This window comes from Podarcis gaigeae (assembly GCF_964106915.1).
Source record: "Podarcis gaigeae genome assembly, chromosome: 1".
In the NCBI taxonomy this organism is placed as follows: domain Eukaryota; kingdom Metazoa; phylum Chordata; class Lepidosauria; order Squamata; family Lacertidae; genus Podarcis; species Podarcis gaigeae.
The window spans coordinates 42395582-42418572 of record NC_139678.1 but is presented as its reverse complement, the minus strand read 5'-3'; the positions used below and the strand labels follow the sequence as shown (position 1 = coordinate 42418572).

At 43.8% G+C, this 22991-nt stretch overlaps 1 protein-coding gene across 2 annotated transcripts in view; it reads left to right on the top strand.

Annotated features, from left to right (window-relative positions):
• The first annotated feature begins 6282 nt into the window (after positions 1-6282).
• The window catches only part of CCDC9B (coiled-coil domain containing 9B), a 54708-nt gene continuing 37999 nt past the window's right edge, over positions 6283-22991 (top strand). The window contains exons 1-5 of one of the 2 annotated variants that reach the window (XM_083744648.1): positions 6283-6445; positions 12846-12959; positions 14612-14716; positions 15365-15529; positions 18620-18772. In XM_083744648.1, coding sequence (XP_083600774.1) covers positions 6425-6445; positions 12846-12959; positions 14612-14716; positions 15365-15529; positions 18620-18772 — 558 coding nt within the window. In that variant the 5' untranslated portion in view covers positions 6283-6424. Of the gene's footprint in view, positions 6464-12845; positions 12960-14611; positions 14717-15364; positions 15530-18619; positions 18773-22991 lie in introns of both variants that reach the window. The other variant, XM_083744647.1, reaches the window with a different exon arrangement.

Below are 22991 nucleotides of genomic sequence, written 5' to 3'. Positions count from 1 at the left end.
TGTGTGTGGTGCCCACAACAGCTTCTCCAGTTTGCAAATGTGTCCACACGCCCCTGAAAGGTTGATCACTCCTGATGTACCACCTACATCAGGATCATATGTCCTTACCAGCATTATTTGCCCCCCAAATCAAACCAATTATTAAAACTATTGCTAATCAATCAGTTATCAAACAGGTATAATTGTTTAATCACAGGACTATTTAATACACCAAATTTAAATCTATGTTTCCATGTTTTTGCAACCATGATTTTGCACCCTAATAATAATAATAATAATAATAATAATAATTTTTATTTATATTCCGCCCTCCCCAGCCAAAGCCGGGCTCAGGGCGGCTAACAACAATAAAATAGTACAGCATTCTTCCCTAAGGGAAGATGAGCTAAAGCATTGGTTCCCAAACCTATTTGGCCTTGGCTGCAGTTGAGGACAACATGCATGTTGGCTTAGGCAAGAACTCTGAATGCAGCCAGATCTCCCCTCCCCTCCTCCCTTTTCCCTGCAGCATTTCCAACAACTGATGAAAAGACAAGCCACCATTGTGTGTAAAAAGGAGTATAGGCTTATCCACACTTACCTTTCGTTCACTCTATCCAAGTGCCTGCCTGCCTGCCTGCCTGCCTGCCTGCCTGCCTGCCTTTCTCTCTCTCTCTCTCTCTCTCTCTCTCTCTCTCTCTCTCTCTCTCCAGAGCTTTCCCTGTGAAAACCCGCTCTTTAAAGCTCAATTGGAGCAAACAGCAATCCGCCGAAAAACCCAAATTGACATTTGCTCATGTTGAGTGCTGCTAAAGAGGGAAAGCTTCGGGACAAAAAAACCCCCAACATTCAGGCTCAGACTCAGAGCTTCGGACCTGTGCCTGGAAAGAGCGAGGCAAATGTTAAGTGTGGATAAGCCCTGTGTCTGGTGCTGGAGCAACAAAACTGTCAAAGAGCAGATCTGGTTCTTTCCATGACTCAACCTGTCTTTGAACCTCAGCCCTTCTCTTTCGCTCCCCTTTCCTGCTTGAAGCAAAGGGCAACAATGCAAAGCGTTGGGTTGGCTGACAGTGGTGATGATTTAGATTCCTGCTTGCTGTGTCCACCCAAGCTAGTCTGGTCACTTATGATTGTACAGTATCACTAGCTTTCATTTCAGTAGCATTTTCTGTGGGGAAACCTCTCTACATAGGAGCCAGCTCCAGGGGGGCATGGGTGTCTGGGCACCCACAAAGTCAATGAAAAAAGCTTGCAGGTAGCAACGGAGCTGCCTCTGAGAGAGAAGCAGTTCAGCTCCACCCTCCGCAGCTAGGCAGCCAGGCACCCTTGGCAGGGGAGGGAGGCTTGGACGTGGAGGCAGAGTCTCTTTGTCTCTGAGTCTGAGCCCCTCCCTGTGGAAAAGGGTGCCTCGCTGTCTGCAAAGAGGAGGAGGAGGAGCCACCGCCGCTGCCGGCCACCGCAATGCGGATATTGCACATCTGTGTTGCGGTGGCCGACACCCATAATCCTGAGGACACCCCTGCCTCCCCAAATTTCATGTGCTACCTCTGCATATTTGTTCAGGAGTGCTACTGGATTCAATGGAGATTACTCTCAGAAAAGTGTGCATCAGATTTCAGTCTCCGTCTAATGAAAACTGTGGGAATGTTCAGGGAGGCAGGGGAGGATACAGTGGTGCCCTGCAAGACGAACGCCTCGCAAGACGGAAAACCCGCTAGACGAAAGGGTTTTCCGTTTTGGAGGTGCTTCGCAAAACGAATTTCCCTATGGGGTTGCTTCGCAAGACGAAAAAATCTTGCGAGTCCCCGCGGGTTTCCCCCCGCTTTCCCCCCCTTTTCCTAAGCCGCTAAGCCGCTTAACAACTGAACCGCTGATAAGCCGCTTAACAGCTGATCGCTAGAAGCCGCTAGACCGCTGTAGCGCTAATCAGCTAAGCTGTCAATGGGCTTGCTTCGCAAGACGAAAAAACCGCTAGACGAAGAGAATCGCGGAACGGATTCTTTTCGTCTTGCGAGGCACCACTGCATATTGTTTAATTATAGCCTTCCCAACTTGTGTTAACAAGTTCTACAAATTAGCAGAGTAACATTCCCCTTTTAAAACTTACACAGCGGATAGGTTTGCCAGGCTTGCATAAGCCTCTAAAATAAGTTTCCTTGTAATTCCCCTTTTATTCCCTCCTAAAAAAGAACAGACACGACACAGTCTTGTATAAAAGAGTTTACTCATATTCTGTTCACAGCAGGATCCCAGAAGGCAGACTTAGGTTACAAAATATATACATGTGGAATCTATCCCATAAGGAGATAGTTCCTTTGTCCTCTCTTGGCTGGAAGTCAAGAGAGCATCTCAGGCTAAGGAGAGGTTGCTTCTTCAAGGAATGGAGTCAGAGAGAGAGGGATGGCTGCCTCCCCTGTGCTATTTTGTTACCTGCACAGGTGAGGTCACGGCCACCTCTGATCACACGTAGAGGAAGTTTGTCCCAGCCCAGGGGGAAACAGGAAGTTCCGACTGGGCTGGTCCAGACATCCCCTTTTTATGTCCACTCTAGGAATGTTATATTTGACTGCTCTGTGTTTCACACCCCACAAAAACATTGTCAAAAGTTATGCTAATACACTCAGGCCTAGCCAGAGGTCTTTGTGGATAATCAGCAGCTTGTGCTCATAGGTCTCCAAACATGCATGAGGACAAATGGCCTGATTCAGTATAGGACCCTTGCTATGTTTATCACAACATATTTTTAGAACTGAATTTGGCTCCCTTGAGTGCATTCCCACAGGGTGTCCTGCATTTTTCTTCTGTGAATGAGAAAGCAGAGAGGGGTTTTTTGTTTTGTTTTGTTTTTTGGCAGCTCCCAAACCACTATTTCACTATAAAAGAAATACATTTTAAAATCAGAGAATTGGTCAGTGAGCTCCTGGCTTTGGAGCTGCCTCCAAAGAAGCACAAAGATTCAAAAACTAAAGTAAATAAAATGCAATGAGTTCTAGTGAGTGATACTACCTACAAATAACTAATAAAACCATCTAATGGAAATAACAACAAAAAATCAATTACAAAATGTCAGAGGAAGCCATGAAATGGAACTGAAGGAGGTGGAGTTTCTCTTAGAAACAGCACCACAGCCTGCCAATGATATTGGTGCAAACAGAGTGTACCATATCTGTGTGTGTGCAAGGCTAGAAATGTGCTCTTTGTGCGCTGCATTTGGGAGATTGCTGTACAGCATCTGTATTCCTAGAATGAAAGCTCAAAAGTAAAAAAAAAAAGAATTTGGGCAAATATGAATCTAATGTGAAATACGAATGGTGAAACATTGCCGTCACAAACGTGAGAGCTCTCTCTTGCAACCTGGTCAGTGAAAGAGGAGTGGTGGGAATAGTGAAAGAGTAAAAAAAAAAAATTGTCTGAGATGTGGAGATACATTTGGGGACAACAAACTGAACTATTCTTTGGAATCTCGGTGCAAAAGGGGAAGAGGTGTATTCTTCCAAATGCACGCACTGAACTGCCTGTAACACAAGCCCAGAATACAGAACCAACTAGCTGAATCCATGCACCTGCTTCTGCCAATATACAAGTGGAGAAGTTGTAAGAATTTCCCATCATTAGCACAGCGCTTCTGAAGCTTGCTCTCGATAACAAGAGCTGAAAACCAAAATGTCTGTTCCCATCATAGATTCGTCATGATGCATGGGTTGGTTATATGTGGGTGTTTTTTTTAAACTATTATACAAATATTTTTTTTAAAGGAAAGAAACAGCTAATGTGCCTGTAACAGGATCTTTTTAATGGACTGAAAATCAAAAGAAAAACTGAGAAGAAACCAAAGTGTACTTTGGTGGGAATTTTATTGCAGGAGTATTCTGCAACATGTTCTTGACACAATAGTAGTGCCTCAGTGGTGGATTTATTCTCCTTTATTAATTAGTTGTTGCGCTTCCCCAATGTTAATGACATCTGGAGGGGAAATGGCACAACTAAAATGAAACAATTGCCCCCTCCACTACAAAAAATATACAGTTTGGGGTATGAGCAGGTATAGGATTTTAGGAGGATGCTACAGGAAAGGCACTGAATGCAAATGAAGCAATATGACAGCCCCCAAACTTTTGCAGGTACAGATAGTATTCTGTCATAGCAATGTTCAATAATCGACAGAGCTGTGTCTCAAATTATAGTTTGCCAGCCAGCTTCCAGTTTGATCCTTGGCTTATTGATGGAGAACAGGGCTGTCCCTATCATGAGACAAGGCGAGGCAACTGCCTCAGGTGGAAGGATCCATAGGGGCATAGATCTGGTCTCCAAGGCTGTATTACCTATTCCTGCTGCTGCTGCTGCAGTGGCAGTAACGGCTGTGGCACACTCCTTAGAAGCTGGATCTGCCGCTTTCTCTTGGCAAATAGGAGGCACTGCTGCTCCCCCCCCTCAGGGTCTCCTCCTCCGGGGTCTCCTGCACTGGGCACCCACCTAGCGCAATTCAGAGTTGGGTCTCCCCCACCCGCCTGGCCACCTTTGATTCCCACTTCAACCACTGAGTAAGGTTGATTTGATTCCTCCCCCTTGTTCCCTATCTAGACCTTAACTCACCCTTCTTCCCTGACTGGAGGGGGGCACCATTTTGTGGTTCACCTGAGGAGCCAAATGTCCTGATACAGAATGAATGTGAAGGGGAAATAAGTCCTAAAATAAGTGGAACAAGCATGAGTTTTACAACTGGATAAGGAGAGAAATGATACACTGCGTCCACTGTTCAACTTTGAAGGGAAGACCATGACAGATGGTTTTCTTTTCAGAAAAACTGAACTACACAGTGTCTGCTTTGACAAAGAAGGAAAGCTGTAATGAGGCATTTAGTGGCGGTGACAGTATCAAAGGAGGCAGGTCCCATCTAGGGTAACAAATGAGCATGTCAAAGACTATTTGGTCAATATTGCATGAATTCAAGTCAGCAGAGCCTGATGATTGTCACACAAACACACATATGAGAAATCAAGAAGAAATGGCAGAAACCAATGCATAAGCCAACGGAAGAAGGAACTGCAGACCTGTTTGCCTGAGTCTAGCAGATCTTAGAAGACCTCAGAACAAAACAATCCATAGATTTACAAGTATGTGGTAGAAAATAATTGGCAGGGAATACAGGTGACATATCTACCAGTTGTTGATGTATGCTCCTCAGGATATCTTTTATTTGCAAAAGCTGAGGAGTAGTAGCTTCACTCTGGAGCTGGTAAGATCGTCTGGCATCATGTGTTCAGTTTGGGCAACAAAGTTCAAAGCGGTGATTGCTGATGCAGTTGCAACCTCATCTGCAGGGAACAATTTTCTTTTTCAACCCCCAATCCCTTCAGAAAAGGGCAAACTAAATGGTTGTAATCATTTAATTAGATCTTAGGAATGTTGTTGTTGTTTAGTCGTTTAGTTGTGTCCGACTCTTCGTGACCCCATGGACCAGAGCACGCCAGGCACTTCTGTCTTCCACTGCCTCCCGCAGTTTGGTCAAACTCATGCTGGTAGCTTCGAGAACACTGTCCAACCATCTCGTCCTCTGTCGTCCCCTTTTCCTTGTGCCCTCCATCTTTCCCAACATCAGGGTCTTAGGAATAGCTTTGCAGATTACCTATTTTTTTCTTACCCTAATGCTATCATATGGAAGGGTACGTGGGAGACTTCTGCATTAACCCTCAATATCTGCATTTGTCTGCAGGCAATGTGGCCAGGACCCAATGAATTCATGCAGAGGGGAGAATTGTGCACACAGCTGGAGTTTCTGCAAAGTTTCTTTCCAGTGAAGCTGCTTGCATTGCAGAAGAGGCAAGCTGCTTTTCAGAGTAGTTTAAGAGCAGGATGCCTCTTCCTCTATGTGGTAGAAACAATAAAGGTCTTTGTCTTTCCAGCATCTTCCCATTTTATTTATTTATGATCAAATAGGAATGTGTCCCTGGAACCAGCAGTGATCCCTTGACCACAGAAGAACCACTGCTTTAAATATAGGATGGGGTGGATTGATTGGCCCAGCACGATTCTGTAGTTATAAAACCTTTGCCCACACTGCTATATACGAACAAACCCCACAAACAGCTGCACATGAAGTCCAGCTGTTGAGATGCAAACCTGCCCTTTCCGTGTCCCTCAAGATGTGTACTTTTGGGTTAAGGTTGGGTTGCGGCACCAAGGAGTGCTCGGGAGTCACAGGGAGTAGCAAGAGGTAGGTTCCCCCTGCAAGGCGAGCGAAGAGTGGAGAGGAGGACAGACCAGCGCTCTGATTGCTTGCCTCTGCTTTCGTATATTAGGCAGCCAGTGCTTTTGGCTGGGAGCCCAGACAGGGCTTTTGTAATCAAAACATGATCTTGTATGCTGTGCAGCCAGTACTGAGAAAGGCCGTCTGATGGCTCTCCTCTTTTAGCTCTGCTGTGGAATCCGCCAAGCTTCACCTCTGATGTCCAAAATGCACCGATCTGTGAGTGCCGCCTTTGTTGTAAGTGGGAGGGATGTGGGGGAGTCAGCCTTGCATTCAGCAAAGCCAAGAAATGACTTCTTCTTCGTCTTCTTGCCTTTCCCCTTTTGCATTGTGTTGTCATTTTGGGGTGCTTCGCTTTCGGCCAGCAGATGTGTATCTGAGAGATGTGGGAGGGCAGAAAGGTGCTTTTTTTTTGTACAGCAGGTTAGGATGTGACCAGATTAGGATGTCAACATCCTTCAGGAGGATATCAGCTTCCCTCCCTCCACCTCCCCGCCGCCACAAAGGAGGGGAAGGAGAATTTAAAACAACAACAACAACAACACAGAATGTTGGGTAATGATGGACACTTCCCATCCCAAAGACCGGGAGTTTGGCGCTGCCTTGAGCAGCACAAAGGCCGGGCATGTTTACGAGAGCACTAGTGCATTAGCTAAGATGACAAAATGCTGGGTTGAGAGGCCCTCTTTTTCCCCATCCCCCAGGCTTTCTTTATCTCCTGAGCCCTGCTTCTTTTCTGAGTCTTTCATATCATAAATAGCTGACTTTGAAAGCGGCAGGTGGGGGGTGGAATCCTGTAGCCAGAGCCAAGATCTGCGAGAAAATCCCATCCACCAAGAACTGACAGCGAGTGGGTGAACTTGAAATGTTGGATACAATGCCAACCGCCCCCCCTCCATGAAGCTTCACTATCCTACCCCCTTGCTTTGCTTAGCCCCTCCTTTTCTGTTGCATTTTGATAGAGAAAGATATCCATGCATGTCTGATACTCCCTCCCCTTCTCCTCTCCCATTGGGCTCTCTGTTTTCCAAGCGAGCAGGAACGCCTTCTGATTCACAGCCACTGCACGTTTCTTCTGCTAAAGCCATTTATAACTCCCCCCCGAACTAGTCACTTTGGCATACGGGTACCTCACTCCCCAGAAGAGCTTTTATGCTGGAGAGAGGGCGTAAGGGGTGTCCCTTTCCATCCCAAAGTGGCAGCGGAGTCGACATTCTTTCCAGTAGCTTGGCAGCGGAAATATACCCTCTTGTTACTGACTGGCTGCAACTCAGCAGCAAAAGCCAGGACGAAAATCGCTGACCACGCTGCAACGTGTTGGTCCTTTTTCACCAGTGAATCAGTCTGTGTGCCAGCCATCAGTCAGGCTTCAAAGTGCTGCTTTGCAGTTTTGGGGTCATTCAGCTAGGCTTTTGTTGCTGCTGTGCTACTGCTGTGTGTGTGTGTGCGCGCAAGGAATAGAATCTCTTCTTCAGCCCCAAATCGTGGAGATAATTGAAAAAGAACAGCGAGTGGGGCCTGCAACAAAATGTTGCAGCAAATCCTCACCCTGTACTCCAACAGTGATGATAGGAGTTGTGGTCCTACAACATACAGATGGCCCCACTTTGGCTCCCTCTGCTTAAGACTTTCTTGCTTGGTAACCTTTTATTTGACTACTATTCACTATTCCGGGTGTTCTGGTGACCAAGAAAGTGGTATAAAACTTAAGTTTTATTAACGTACATACACACACAAAAATCAAAGCATTATGTTAAGTCCCAGTCACATTTCACCATGAATGTTATCCCCACTGGAGTGGAATCTAGACACATATAAAAAAAGTTATGAAAATGCTTTTTTTTAAATAAATGTTTTGAAAAATATATTGAATTTGCCATAGCTCACTATCACCATCTAGTGTCCTATTTGTATAATGCACTTTACAACACACTTAAAAACGTTTTATTTGCAGCTGTATAGCTGAATCCTGGAAAAGAAAGTGGGGCTGGTGGGAAATCTTATACCAATCAGAGAAGAAATAATAATAATAATGGTAATAATAATAATAATAATAATAATAATAATAATAATAGTAATTTATTCTTGATACCCCGCCCACTCTTGCCATTTGAAAAGTCTTTCAAATCATGTAGATAAATTAAGGTGACATATATGAGATTCTCAGGCAGTAACCCAGACCTGCTTTGTAGCTTCAGCACAGTGGTGGCATGGTATACCTTTTAACTTTTTTAATAATAGCTGCATAACCTGACTCTTTTTGAAGTGGACTTCGATGCCCTGCATTCTTTGCCAGACTGAGCATTGCTGTATCTTAATATTTTCACTAAAAAGTGTATTGCAAGGGCAAAACATTGGCCCTGCCCGCACCATACATTTAAAGCAGTTTCATACCACTTCAAACAATCATTGCTTCCCTCAAAGACTCCTGGCAACTGTAATTTGTTAAAGGTGTTGAGAGTTGTTAAGAGACCCCTCTTTCCCTTCCCAGAGATGGAGTTCTCAGAGTGGTTTAACAACCAATCCCTCTTCACAAACAACTCGGAGAATTGTAATTCTGTGAGGGGAAATAGGGTCTCCTAACAAATCTCAGCACCCTTTACAAACTACAGCTCCCAGAATTCTTGTTGTGGGTGGGGAGTACGAGATAGGGTGCTTGGTTTTTATTATTATTATTATTATACATGCTGTATTATGTCTACCTGGTTTTTATCCCAATGTGGCTCTTGGAAGGTTGCCCATGAGGGAATAAGACCCTTGAGCTGATAAAGCCCCCCTCCTGCACTGGAGATAATGGTCTGACTCAACTTATTACATTCCTAGCATATGTTGCTATCATATGGCTTTATTAAATGGGTTGAATAACCAACCTCTGCACAGTTTAGCAAAGGATTCTATGGAATGTGGCTTGGCCACTGCACATTTTTGTAACACACACAATTAAAGGAGTGTATTTCAGAATCCACATTGCTCTGATTCCAGGGCTGGTCCACCCATGAGGCAACATAAGGTGACTGCCTCAGGCGGCAGGATCCACCAGGGCAGCAGATCCTGATGTTGATCTCTCCCCCCCCCCCACACACTTAATCCTGATGTAGATCTCCCTTCTTCCCTGGTTGGGAGGGAAATGCCATTTTGAGTCCGCTTCAGGTGCCAAAATGGCAGCCCTGTCTGATTCCATTCTGCCTCCATAGCCCCTAGCTTCCCCCCTGATTATGTATGGAACTTACTTGCCCACACAAAGGTGACATACCAGTCATTAGGAACCCAGAAAATTCTGGCCAGGTTGGACCCAAATCTAATTTAAACAATTTTGTAAAAGTGTCTTTTACAAAAATCCCTGCCTCTCTCCACTGAATTTCCAAAGCTACCCACCCACTCTCTTTGCCAAGACGTTTGATGATGATAAAAGAACCCAATATTTTCCTCACCTTGGGGGTGGTGATATTTCTCATAAGGAAAATTTGCATATTAGGCTTAAACTGAGTCAGCATCCATTCATCCAGTTTCATTATAAAAGTCTGTTGCTGTATTATTAGAAGCTAGGCCTGTAATTAAATAAGGGATTGACATGTGAAATTTGGCCCTTATCCCAGAGTTTGCTCACCCTAAAGATGCCTTTTCCAAACTACTGCTCTTTAAATCAGTGATTCCCAAACTTTCCTCCCTCCGCAGATCATTTGAAAATGGTTGAGGGTCTTGGAAGACCACGCAATGCTTTTCCTGCCTGTTGCAGCAATTGTAATTCCATAGAATTCAAATTGTGATACAATAAAATAAAATAATAAAATAAAATAAAAGCCAAAAAAAGGAAGCAAAAACATACAATAACAAAATCAATATGGATATTCAATATGATGGTTGTGCCATCTTCTATTTTCAACCATAAATTCACTAACACTCAGTAGGCCACCTGAATGAAGCCTGGGGACCACTGGTGATACATAGACCACAATTTGGGAACCATCTCGTCCTCTGTCGTCCCCTTCTTCTTGTGCCCTCCATCTTTCCCAAACTACAGTGCTTCAAACTAAGGAAGAAGACAGACCTAATGTCCCTAAGGGTACTGGAACACTCTCAGAATGAAGGCCTGGCAATCCTATGCTCTTTTCTTTCACAGGCCCATGGTCTTTTCAAGGCCTACTCCCTTGTTGTAAAGAGCGCATAGCCTCTCCTGTCTGTCAGCCCTACATTCAGGTTCGCCACAAACCCAGTTCTTTCTTAGCACCTCCTTTCTTCAGCTGAACCCACTGCTAACTCTCTTGTTTTCTTCATCTACCAGGATTTGCCATGACATCCTTTGTGCCTGCTCAGCAGTCTTGTCCCTCCCACCCCCCCTCCTGGCCGAAAGATGTAGCTAGACTTGCCTTTAGGCTCCGCGTTTGACCCCAGTTCATTTATTCACCACTCATTTCCCGAAATCGGTTGGCTTTATGAACAGCCCGTGACATCACAGTTGTTGGCGGAGTTAGGTAGTCATCACCATGAAACCCTTAGTGCATTAAAAACAAACTGAATGTAGGTATCGAGGGATCTCATGGCTAGACAATAAGCTGACGTTTTAGCAACTCCTAAAATTATAGGGTATTTCAAGTGCTACCATCTGTTTATGCAAAATTCTAGTTCCACAGGTGCAGCATGCCTTAATTGCTACTGCATAGTTCCTAAAAGGAGCAGGAGATGGTCCTTATGCTTTAAATGATGAGAGTTGACTCTGCTGGCTGAAGTGATGGGAGTTGTAGTCCAAAGTATCTGGAAAGGACCAAGTTCAAGAAGGCTGAGTTACTAGGGATGGTGGATAGAGGAGACATTGGTTCAGTTCACATTTAAAGGCAAATGTACCTAATTCATACAATATGCCGACTGAATCGCAACCATCCTTCAGAATTTGCACTTCTCCAATTTTTGCAATGCAGTTCTTCAGCCACATAATGTGCGCAAAAATGCATATATCAAGGAAGATAACATAATATGCATTGTATTAACAGAGATTGTTTTTCAAAATTGCATACAAAACTGTGAAGAATAGGAGAACTTAACACAAATATGCTGGTTAATTTTCATGAGAACTTTGAAACAAAAATGCAAAGTGATGTGGAAACATGGAGAACTGACCTTCAGGATGGGAAAAATGAGAAACTGAGAGACACCAGTGTTGGCATTCTTACCCATCCTTGTGTGTTACACCCTAAAATGAAGGCTGGCTCAGCCCCTAAAGAGAGATGGGAAGGAGCAGAACAGAAGAAATTTGCACTCAATATATCTGGCTCAGAAGCTGCCAGGCCAGATTACAAAACTTGATATTCACAGGAGGATACCTAGCGTCAGATAGCCCTGTCAAAATGTGAACACTAACTTCAGACTTGATATTTAACACCTAAATTGAATTTGTAACTTAGGAAATTTTGTTTTACCGTGGACTTTTTGGGGGGCTGGAAAATATTTGGGGAGGGGAAATGTTTTCGATTGAGTTCCAAAATATACACAAGCTCACAGATACCAGCTATGACTGCTCTAACCTTCAACCCATTTTGCAGAGAAAAATAGTGCTTGAAAAGTCACACCACCTGCTTAATACAGATTCTTCTTTTGTCCAGATTTCAGTGATACTTCTGCAAGGAAATAAAATTTTGCCTTAAAAATCCAGTATTACTTTTTAAGAAGAGGTCTGCTGGATCTTACTAAGGGCCCATTGAGTATGTCGTCTTCTTTCCAGGAATGGCCACTGAGATGCTTAGATGCTTTTGATCAAAGCCAGCATCAGTAACATTGCATATTATTGTCCCAGGGCATTGTGGCAAATTTCAGTGGCAGCTGGAGTCAGCCATCCAATGCTATTCAGTGTTCCTTTTGCCTACCTGCCCACCCCAACAGTGCCAGGGCTCACCAACAGAGGAAGTGGTTGACTGATGGAGGAGGGGACCACTAGAAGTATTTACTCAGGATTTCCTCAAACCTGCAGCTGGCTCTGCTGTTGATCCTCCCTTCATTTAGAAGTGCTACTCTTTCTGGTGGATATATTTGAATTTTGATCTTGTTAATGCTTCAGTAAACTACCCTTATTGTAGCATGCCTTATATCTTGCATGAAAACTCTGCTTTGGCCTATAGATCTTAGCAGAACACACATACACATACACACGTTTGTCAGTGTCAATATTACAGTATAAATATACGATTGCATATAGTAGGCCACAGACTTATCCAAATTTATATTTTTTCATTACAATTTTAAGTTAAAATACTATCTGGCTATGTTTATTCAAAATAGGACACTGGGTACCTATCTTCTGTGACTTTAAAACATAGTGCTAAATGTTTGATTGCTGTGGGTGATGAAGACCTTTGTCTTCCATCTTTTTCTTGGTTGAAAGAGAGGAGACAAAGAGATCCCATGGTATGGCCAAAATTCCTTCTTTGGGAAGAACAGCTAGATATGAATTTCAATAAATAACAAGGCTACCACCTTGCTGAAACTAAGACCAAATGGGTCCCATGATGGAAGAATAGTGGAATATAAATGTAAAAAAGTAAAATCTGTACTTTTAACCATATGTGTATCTGTTATCTGTTTTACTGTCCATATGTGGAAATCCCCTAAAGCTCTTTTGTTTCATTAGGATGCCACTGTGGATGATGCAGTGTTGCGGAAAAAAGAACAAAAAGATGTCGAACTGGATAAGAAAATCATAGCTTTGCGGAAAAAGAACGAAGCCCTTATGCGAAGATATCATGTATGTTTGACTTCTTAGCTCAGATTCGGGGTCTCCTTGGTGAACGTTTGAAGCCCTATATGCTGCTAACTCCTTTGAAAAAATCAGTTTGTTGCATTCTTTGTTCAGCTGACACCAGTAACTTGATGTGGCTGAAGTAACTTGAAGTAGGTGACATAGAAATCAGCATTTACTTCCACCTGGACTGGAATTTCAAAATTATTATTCTGCATAACAGATCAGGCTGCCAGAATTGTAAGGAGCCTAAACCAAGGAACCTAAGGAACAGCAATCACGTAGGGGAATGGGGAAGAAGCCTATGGCCAGATAACTTATGCTTGGGCACTGCTGCAAGATGCCTCCTCAGTTACATAGACTTGAGGCCTATTCATACTTTGTTTGTCTCATGATTGCTAGTCATGAGTCCTATACTTTTTTTTTTGTTCTTCCACTTTACCAGAGAAAACCAGCTGCTCACTGCTGAATGTCAATTGGGTTTTCTGTGGATTGGTACTTGTTCTGAATAGCAGTAAACATTAGGTTTTCCTGGGGAAAGTGGGGGCAGGACAAAGAAAACACCTCCTGGACCCATGACTAGAATTTGCGGGACAAACCAAGTGTGGAAGGGCCTTTAAGGTACCCCATAGAAGTCAGAATACTGCATGGTTTATCATCCATTGACATTTCTGGGTCAGATTAACCTGAGCTTTAGAGTGTGTTGTCATCAGTATGCTAATAACTAGCTCTATATTTCATTCAGGAAGTGTGCAATAGCAGTTTACCCTGAATCAATGTATTGAGACTGTGTTTGGGCATGCAGGATTTAAGAGACTGAAAATCAGACTGGAGACAAGCAATAATCTTTGCTAGAGTGCAGGCTATTTTAGAGATGTATCGCTTCCCATGGTGTTCACTTCTTTCTTTTGAGGCCTCTTGGTCAATCAGATGATGCCAGAATATAAAACCCATGAAACCTGTTTACCAGAGGTAAAAGTAGTGTCTACATACCATATCAAATTATTATTATTATTATTATTATTATTATTATTATTATTACTATTATTATTATTATTATTCCCATAGATCTCAGGGCGGTTCACAACATAAAATCACAATATGAGAAACACAAAATATATAATAAAAACAAAAACAAAGACAACACAATAATCTCCCCCTTCCACAACACATTTTGAAAGGGCATTAGATGTCAATCAGCCAAAGGTCTGCTTAAAGAGGAATGTTTTCTCCTGGCGACTAATGAAGGCGCCAGGTGAACCTCCCTGAGGAGAGCATTCCACAAACAAGGAGCCACTGCAGAAAAGGCCCGTTCCTATGTTGCCCCCCTCCAGACCTCTCATGGAGGAGACACATAAAGAAAGGCCTCAGAGGTGATCTTGGGGGTCCAGGTAGGTTCGTATGGAGAGAGGCGGTTTTTAAAACTATCTTCAACTCTCTGAAGAAGAAATCACATGTCTCAGTAAAGCCTTGGTAAATATAGTCATCACCTGGATGTTGCTATTGTCAAATATAGTGGCAGCGGCAAATGTGTGCTGATGAATGTACAGTTTCTCATAGCTTCCCTATGTTTCTCCCTTTGTTTGAGATTGCTGTGTTTCTAGCTTTCCGCTTGTTGTAAGCTGATCTGATAGAGGAGCTGGCTGTCATTTTTGCAGGAAATAGAAGAGGACAGGAAGCGAGCAGAGCAGGAGGGAATGGCTGTCACGTCGAGGAAAGCCAGGCCAGACGGCCTCACCATCACCATCACCAAAGCCCATAATGTAAGCATTATCTCCCCTTCCTGCTAAGGAAGGATTTTTATACATTCCATTCTTGCAAGGTTCGAGAGGTCTTAGCTGTGAGGGATTATGAAATCAATATGTAATAAATATAGAGACCATCAGGCTTCAGGCTCTATCAGCTCTCTGAATGATTTACAGATTCCTAAATGTAACAGTAATATGTGCAAGAACATGTGTTTGGGGATGGCTCTCCAATGAGGAGTAAATTTAAACACCTCTGTGAACTATGGTTTAAAAATAATAAGAGAAGGGAATTGACTATGAAAGACTGGAGTGAGTCCACTATTGCATCATCTATTTCTCATGAATAAAGATCCACACCATGATGACTCTACTGTTTTCCTAAACCTTTGACATTTCAGCCAAATGTCAGATTCATAAGTGAAGAGATGCTTTCCCCCCTCACTAGATTTATAGGTTGCCTGGCAAATTGGACAAAAGGACCAGCTATTTATTTGGAAAAATTTCCTCAGTATTTGTATCACTGGCAAAAAGTGTGAGGTCATAGAGCCCTCCTGACATTTTCATAGCTTCTTCTCCCCAGCTGTTAAGGCAAAAGAGAAAGGGAGGAGGTTAATATGGCAACATCCTGACCATTTCCTAGCTAAGTGTTTGTCCTATTGGCAGGAGAAAAGAGTTGTGAGTGAGAAAAGGGGAAGCAGCGGCCCTCCTGCCTCCAGTTTTGGGATTGGAAGTGAGGAGGAGGAAGATGATGAGGAATCTGATCACCTGTTTACATTCAGGATGGGGAAGAGGGTTCAGTTGGCTGTTACCATGGACAGTAAAGCCAAGGTGAGTCCCCAGCCCGTTTTTTAAAAGTGCTGAATCTCTAGAGATGCCAGCAAATTCAGGTTGCAATGATGAAATACAAGTAAAAGCATTCTAGTTTAAACATAGCAACATACATTCAGCAAAAAGGTGGGTTCCACATTGTTAGTTAGCCCAAAAATCCAATAAACTTCATGTGCAAGCAGGGTTAGAATTTCGTTCTCTAATATCTAATATCCCAATCCAGCATGATCCACAAGGCCACCCAATAAGAGTTTTGAATCTGGTTCCCCAACATTCCAGTCCAGCAAGGCCACCCAGTGAGCTTCATCTGTAAGCAAATGTATTTACAATCCACAGAGGATACTTATCATAGAATCATAGAGTTGGAAGAGACCACAAGGGCCATCAAGTCCAACCCCCTGCCAAGCAGGAAACACCATCAGAGCACTCCTGACATATGGTTGTCAAGCCTCTGCTTAAAGACCTCCAAAGAAGGAGACTCCACCACACTCCTTGGCAGCAAATTCCACTGCCGAACAGCTCTTACTGTCAGGAAGTTCTTCCTAATGTTTAGGTGGAATCTTCTTTCTTGTAGTTTGGATCCATTGCTCCGTGTCCGCTTCTCTGGAGCAGCAGAAAACAACCTTTCTCCCTCCTCTATGTGACATGCTTTTATATATTTGAACATGGCTATCATATCACCCCTTAACCTCCTCTTCTCCAGGCTAAACATGCCCAGCTCCCTTAGCCGTTCCTCATAAGGCATCGTTTCCAGGCCTTTGGCCATTTTGGTTGCCCTCCTCTGGACACGTTCCAGTTTGTCAGTGTCCTTCTTGAACTGTGGTGCCCAGAACTGGACACAGTACTCCAGGTGAGGTCTGACCAGAGCAGAATACAGTGGCACTATTACTTCCCTTGATCTAGATGCTATTCTCCTATTGATGCAGCCCAGAATTGCATTGGCTTTTTTAGCTGCTGCGTCACACTGTTGGCTCATGTCAAGTTTGTGGTCAACTAAGACTCCTAGATCCTTTTCACATGTACTGCTCTCAAGCCAGGTGTCACCCATCTTGTATTTGTGCCTCTCCTTTTTTTTGCCCAAGTGCAATACTTTACATTTCTCCCTGTTAAAATTCATCTTGTTTGTTTTGGCCCAGTTCTCTAATCTGTCAAGGTCGTTTTGAAGTGTGATCCTGTCCTCTGGGTTGTTAGCCACCCCTCCCAGTTTGGTGTCATCTGCAAATTTGATCAGGATGCCCTTGAGTCCATCATCCAAGTTGTTGATAAAGATGTTGAATAAGACCGGGCCCAAGACAGAACCCTGTGGCACCCCACTAGTCACTTATTCAGGACTAATCAAACTTTTAATGACGTCCATATTATTGCTTGCTGAGTAAGTCAGCATTTGGGTGGTAAGCTTTGTGAGAATGTTCCTCCAATACAACATATAGGCTTCAGTCAATTGGGAATCATTGTCACAAATAGTAAATCTCAAGCAGTCGAAAAATGCAGCTTGCACTCAGATTGTAAGTGACCCTTCAGTCTTTTACTGCCTGATAGGATTGTAAATTCATTTCCACCACTTCAAAAAGCTCTGTAGTCATCTTTGGGGACAGCTCGGTGACGACATCTGTTTCGTTCGCAGTGGCAGTCAAAACAACACATCACATTAGGCTGTGTTGACATACAAGCAGAGTGTAATATGAATCTCTTACAATAACATTAAAGAAGGCAATGGCAGATCCTTGACTTGAGCAACATTCAACTACATGCTGTCAGAATCAAGACCTCAAAGACAGGAAGAGGACATAGAAGGGGTTGGTGCTTCTAAGCCCCCGTAGCAGGGCTTTTTTCCCAGCCGGAACTCGCCGGAACTCAGTTCTGGCACCTCTAAGGTGGGCTCCATTGCCATTATAAGAGAATGAGGGAGGTGTTCATGGTCAGTTCCGGCACCTCCTTATCTAGAAAAATAGCCCTGCCCAGCAGTATGAAAGCTTGAAATACAAGTGTTTTCTTTTCTTAGGCATTTCTAAAAAGAATATTTCCATCAGTGCTAATACAGGTTGAAGATGTCAGAAGCAATGAGGGTTTGGGGCAGTATTTTACTAACAAGTCCCACCAGTGCAAGAATTTCTGCTTGTACAACAGGACTCCCCCCGCCCCTTTCCACTATCCACCTGAAATCTATTCCGGAACTTTGGAGAAACTCCTAGAACAGATTAAGGGGGTGTATGGGAGAGGAAATGTGGAAAACATTCTGTTGCACAAGCATAAATTCTAAAAAAAAGCCTTAGCACTACATTGGATTCCACCCTTCGTGTTTAGTCAGATTTTTTCTTGCAGTTCGAATCCTGTTATTAATGTTGCATGTGGTATATTTTGGCATGAAAATGTGTTTCAGTCATTTCTCTCATTCATTTTCATAAATTACTGTGAAGTGGGCCGGGTGGAATGATTCTCCTTTCCTGCCCTGGCATACTGTTCTGGGGGTTCCCCCAACTCCTCTTGAGCCAATTTTGGGGTGCATGAGGGAGGAGGAGGCAGAAAGCCCTGTTGTGCTAGCAGAAGTCTTTGATGTCATTAGTAACTCTGTTACTCTGAGTCTATGCATTCTAAGTAATCTGTGTGCTACCCTCAAAACATAGTGATATTTTCAATTACATGGAATAAAAGTTATATCATCTCTGCTATATTTTGCTTAGTCGTGTTGGTTTTCATCCAGGAAAACAATTCCCATGATGAGAATTTTTTGGCTCGGAAGCTAAGAAAATTCATCAACCCCGAAGGGAGTTAGCTGATCTTTACACAGCCCTCCTAAATGCTGACAAAAAAATTAAGAGAACACTTGTTACTTCAGTCTTGATTAGTTTAGTGCAACAAAATTACAATGCTAGCATATCTTATACATTATCCACAAGGGTTCATTATATTGAATTTCTGGCTGAAATATTTCTTTTCGGAATTAGATTGATTACAACTGGTAGCTATCAATGAATGGAATTTGCTATTTATTATACTTGTTTTTTCAGAACCAAATAGACATACTTACTCTAAATATGCACCTTTCTATACAGGGCAAGAAACAGCATATTCTGATTCTGCCTTTTCTAGGGAAAGCGGGTTGTGAGTGAAAAACGGGGATCAGAGTGTCTTGTGAGCCCAGGGGAGGCCCCAGACATCAGTGAAGAAGAGATTGATCAGTTGGTTGCTTTCCGCAGGGGAAGAAGGATGCAGATTGCTATTACAATGGACAACAAAGGCAGGGTGAGTATTTTCCCAAATGGCTCCCTTTGATTCCAGTTCTCTGCTTGGACTCAGTCCCGTCCCCCAGCCCCAGTGTTAATACATGTTGCCAAGGCTGCTGCCAATCCTGATGCAGAGGTGCTGCTGCTGCTGCTATAACAGCTTTTCGGCAGCTGAAAATAATTTGGAAACTTGCTTTCTGCTCCAGTGCTGCAACAATCCACTTACGCAGCTACCTTTCTGATGTCTTGTGGGGCGAACATGGAAATCTTGCTTACTGCAGCAGACTGAAAAGAGAAGGGGTGATGGAAAGGCTATAGTATGAAACGCTCCCTCAGTCCATCTCTGGGGTCTCCCTTCCAGTGCAGTCGGGAAAAACTCTTTCCTGGCATGCTAGAGAGCTATTGCCCGTCAGATATGACAGTACTGAGCTAGTTGGGCCAGTGTTCTGACTTGGTATAACTTAAGGCAGTTTCCTAAGGCCCGTCCAAACTGATTTTTTTTTGCAAGTGTCATCTGCAGCATGTCATTGATGCAATAATAGTGCATTCGTGGTGTATTCATCCTGGACCGTCCATGCTTTGTTAGTTGTTCAGTGATGCTTCCTCAGCCGTGACATCTTGAGATAGCATGCAGTAACTGCACTAGCAGAACTCAAGCAAGAGCTTTAGGTGCCAGTTTCTGAGATTAATTGTGCCGCACCTTCAGTGCTGCAGCTGCAGCTCCCAAACCACTCTGTCTGCTCTGACTCTCAGTCTTATACCAAGTGCACATTTTAGTAGCCAGTGAAGCAGCTAAGTCCCTTGAAATGGCTCTGAGAAACAGTCCCATCTTTGCCCTTCCCTAGGATGTTGTCTTGGCACTGTCCGTGCCTCCTTAGGTAAACCAAGAAGAATCACATTCTAAAGTTTATTTGTACTGGTGACAGTGGGTGATGCTGATTGGAAGGTCAGCGGGTCGAATCCACACAACAGGGTGAGCTCCTGTTGCTCTGTCCCAGCTCCTGCTAACCTAGCAGTTCAAAAGCACACCAGTACAAGTAGATAAATAGGTATTGCTGTGGCGGGAAGGTAAATGGAGTTTCCATGCACTCTGGCTTCTGTCATGGTGTTCCATTTCGCCAGTAGCGGTTTAGTCATGCTGGCCACATGACCCAGAAAGCTGTCTATGGACAAACGATATGATATGATACAATATGATATCTTTATTGTCATTGTCCCATACAAAACAATGAAATTGAAAACTGGCGCCCTTGGCCTGAAAAGCGAGATGAGCATTGCACCCCATAGTCGCCTTTGACTGGACTTAACCGTCCAGGGGTCCTTTACCTTTATACCTTTTACTGACCATTTTTGTATTGCACCCTTCCTCTGAAGAACTCATGGTGTGGTACACAGAATTACCCTCAGAACAAGTGTGGCATGTGAGTCAAGAGGAGAGATGATGACTTACAGAAGCCTAACCAGTGAGCTTCATGGCTGAGTAAGGATGTGTGAACCTGTTCTGTCCCTGACACCCATCGAAACTCAATACAACTCTCATATTTCATTCTACAACGCTGGAAAGTGGAAATGTTGGCTGGGCCCACTGCAATATCAATTGACTTAAGATAAATCTGTCGAATCATGTGATCATCTAGGCCTCAGGCATAAAAGCAAAACATTTTATAGGAAAATGTTCAGTCCCTTGCATCTCCAGCCAGGACTGGCCTCTCCTCCTGCCCTCACTCGCATGACAGTTAGGCTTAGAGGAAAAACACTTCTTGGTTTTGCCAATGGGAGGTTTATGTTTAATTCTAATTGTCACACTGTGGGGAAGGGGCACAGTTCATCGAGATGGCAGCTGTAGAAGGGCTCCTGTCCTCATGCACTGTGAAAGCAAATAGTTGTTGTTCTTGTTGTTGTCATTATTATTATTATCATATTTATTTGTACCCTGCCCATCTGGCTGGGTTTCCCCAGCCACTCTGGGTGGCTTCCAACAAAGATGAAAAATACATTAAAATGTCACACATTTAAAACTTCCCTGAACAGGGCTGCCTTCAGATGTCTTCTAAATGTCAAATGGGATGTTGGGCAGAGAAAGAAGACTTTGGCCCTCCCAATCCTTGGTATGTGGCCCCCAAGCAATTACTCCTGAGGGAATACAGCTCTTGACACAAATACAGCCCTGTTACTATTGGAATTCTTTGTAACTTTTCACCTTTAAGTGAGAATATCTTAAGATCTTGAGGACAAAATCCTGATATTTATAAACAAAACAAATCTATTTTTTTAAATGTTGCTACCTCTACACCAACAGCAACAACTATTTTTAATCAGGCTGCTGTTAGGCACAGGAACAGGACTAATAATGATGATAATAATAATAATAGCATCCCTGATTAGAAATTAAGCAACTAAGTACGGGGGAAAGTGACATAGGATTAAAAGGTGCAGAATCCAGTTTTTCAGAATGCCACTGATTCTAGCCAAGAGGCAAGACTGTCTCCCTCAGAATGACACTGTCCAACCACTGTCTGAGGGCCCACTTCCTTTTGGCATCTTCTGAAGCGTGCGCTTCTGCGCTTTCTGGGCCAAGGTTTTTAAAAGCAGACTTTGGAGCCGAGCTCCAGCTGCCTCAAACTGATGGTTTCCGAGTGACATTCTGCTGACGGAGAAGAGGATTAGCCCAAGAACAGCACAAGCTGTGCGTCCTATTCAGTCTTCAGGCTGTAACTCAGCTGCCGGGCCTACACTCTGCCCCGCTGCCTGTGAGGAGAGAAAAGAAAAGCCTGTTGACATGGTGAGCGGGGGCATGCGAGAGTTTTACAGCCCCAGATGGCCAAGGCTGTTTTCTCAGGCAAGATGGATGACGGGCCTGCAGGGAGCACATGGACACATTGAAACAGAGAGTGTAAATCACGCTGGGAGAGGCGGCCGGCGCAGCCAGCTCAAGCCTCTCTCTCTCATGGCCTGCACTTTTCCCAGAAACAGTGCGCCATTGTCCTCAGGCCCAGGCCCTGCGACGCCTCCCAGCGTGAAGTACACGCAGATTTGGGCCTGGAGTTTAAAGAGCTTTTAAACAGTACATTTGGCAGTAAATGCTTTTTTGTGTGAGGCTGCGAGTGACTCAGGGCTTTACAGACTTCGCCATACGGTCGAGGCATGTTAGATAAACACAGAGATGGCAAAGAATGAAGAGGGGAGGAGGCACAAAAGTCATTGGGAATGGGGGGAAGAGGGGGAGCTTTTTGTGAAATGTGCTCGGCTACTGAATAGCCTCAAGGTGATTTGTGTGGAAACTGTATCTTGCAGTGCGGTGGGCTCTTGGGAAATACAACATCAGACCCTCCAAGTGCCCCTATTTACCAGGGATTTACAGAAGCCGTCCCTGCATGCCTCTGATGGGCCAGGTTTACATTGTAAATATACAGACATGTGGGGAATTTGTTCATGTGCAATGTAGCATGATGTTACTAGGATGTAAACTGCAGTTGGCCAAATAGGGCAACCCTTTGCATTCACTGAATATTTACACAGCACTTTTCCCCAAGTGCTGAGAACATTTCCCAAATGGAACTTTTCCATCTGCCTTAGTGGTGGGAGAGTTTGAAATATGAACGCCCCCAGTGAGAAAAAGGGCTGCAGCTCAGTGAGAGAGCTTGGGCTTTGTGTGCAGAAAGTCCCATGTTGAATCTCTGGGATCTTCAGGTAGTATTGGGGGATACCTCAGGTTGAAATCCCAGACAGCTGCTGCCAGTCAGTGTGGACAATGCAAAGCTAGTGAGAGTATGGCAGTGGTGGCTAACCAGCAGCTAGGGATTTTGGAGAATTCTGTCAGGAACAGAAACCAGGAGTGGAAATTGCCACAATGTGCATGTTCATTGGATGTCAGTGAGACAATGTTCACTATCACACCTACTCAAATTTAATTAAACAAACCACAGTCCCTGACATTCAAACATTACAGGGCACTGTAGCTTGTTTAAAAGTGGAAATGTATGCTTCTCATCGGCTCCTGTTTTGCATGCCAGAAAGCTGGGAGAATGGGAGAGCTTGTGACCTGGAGCTCAGGAAAACTTGTTCACACAGCAAGAAACAATGTTTTCCATTATGTTGATCTGACCCGTAGTCAAAGTATCTGGCTACGGAGGTAAGTCCATTTCCCCAACAACACAACATTGTATGCCTGGATCCTCACAATGAATGAATTGCAAACCAAGCAATTCTTATGTGAAAAACTGCCTGGAAGGGCCCCA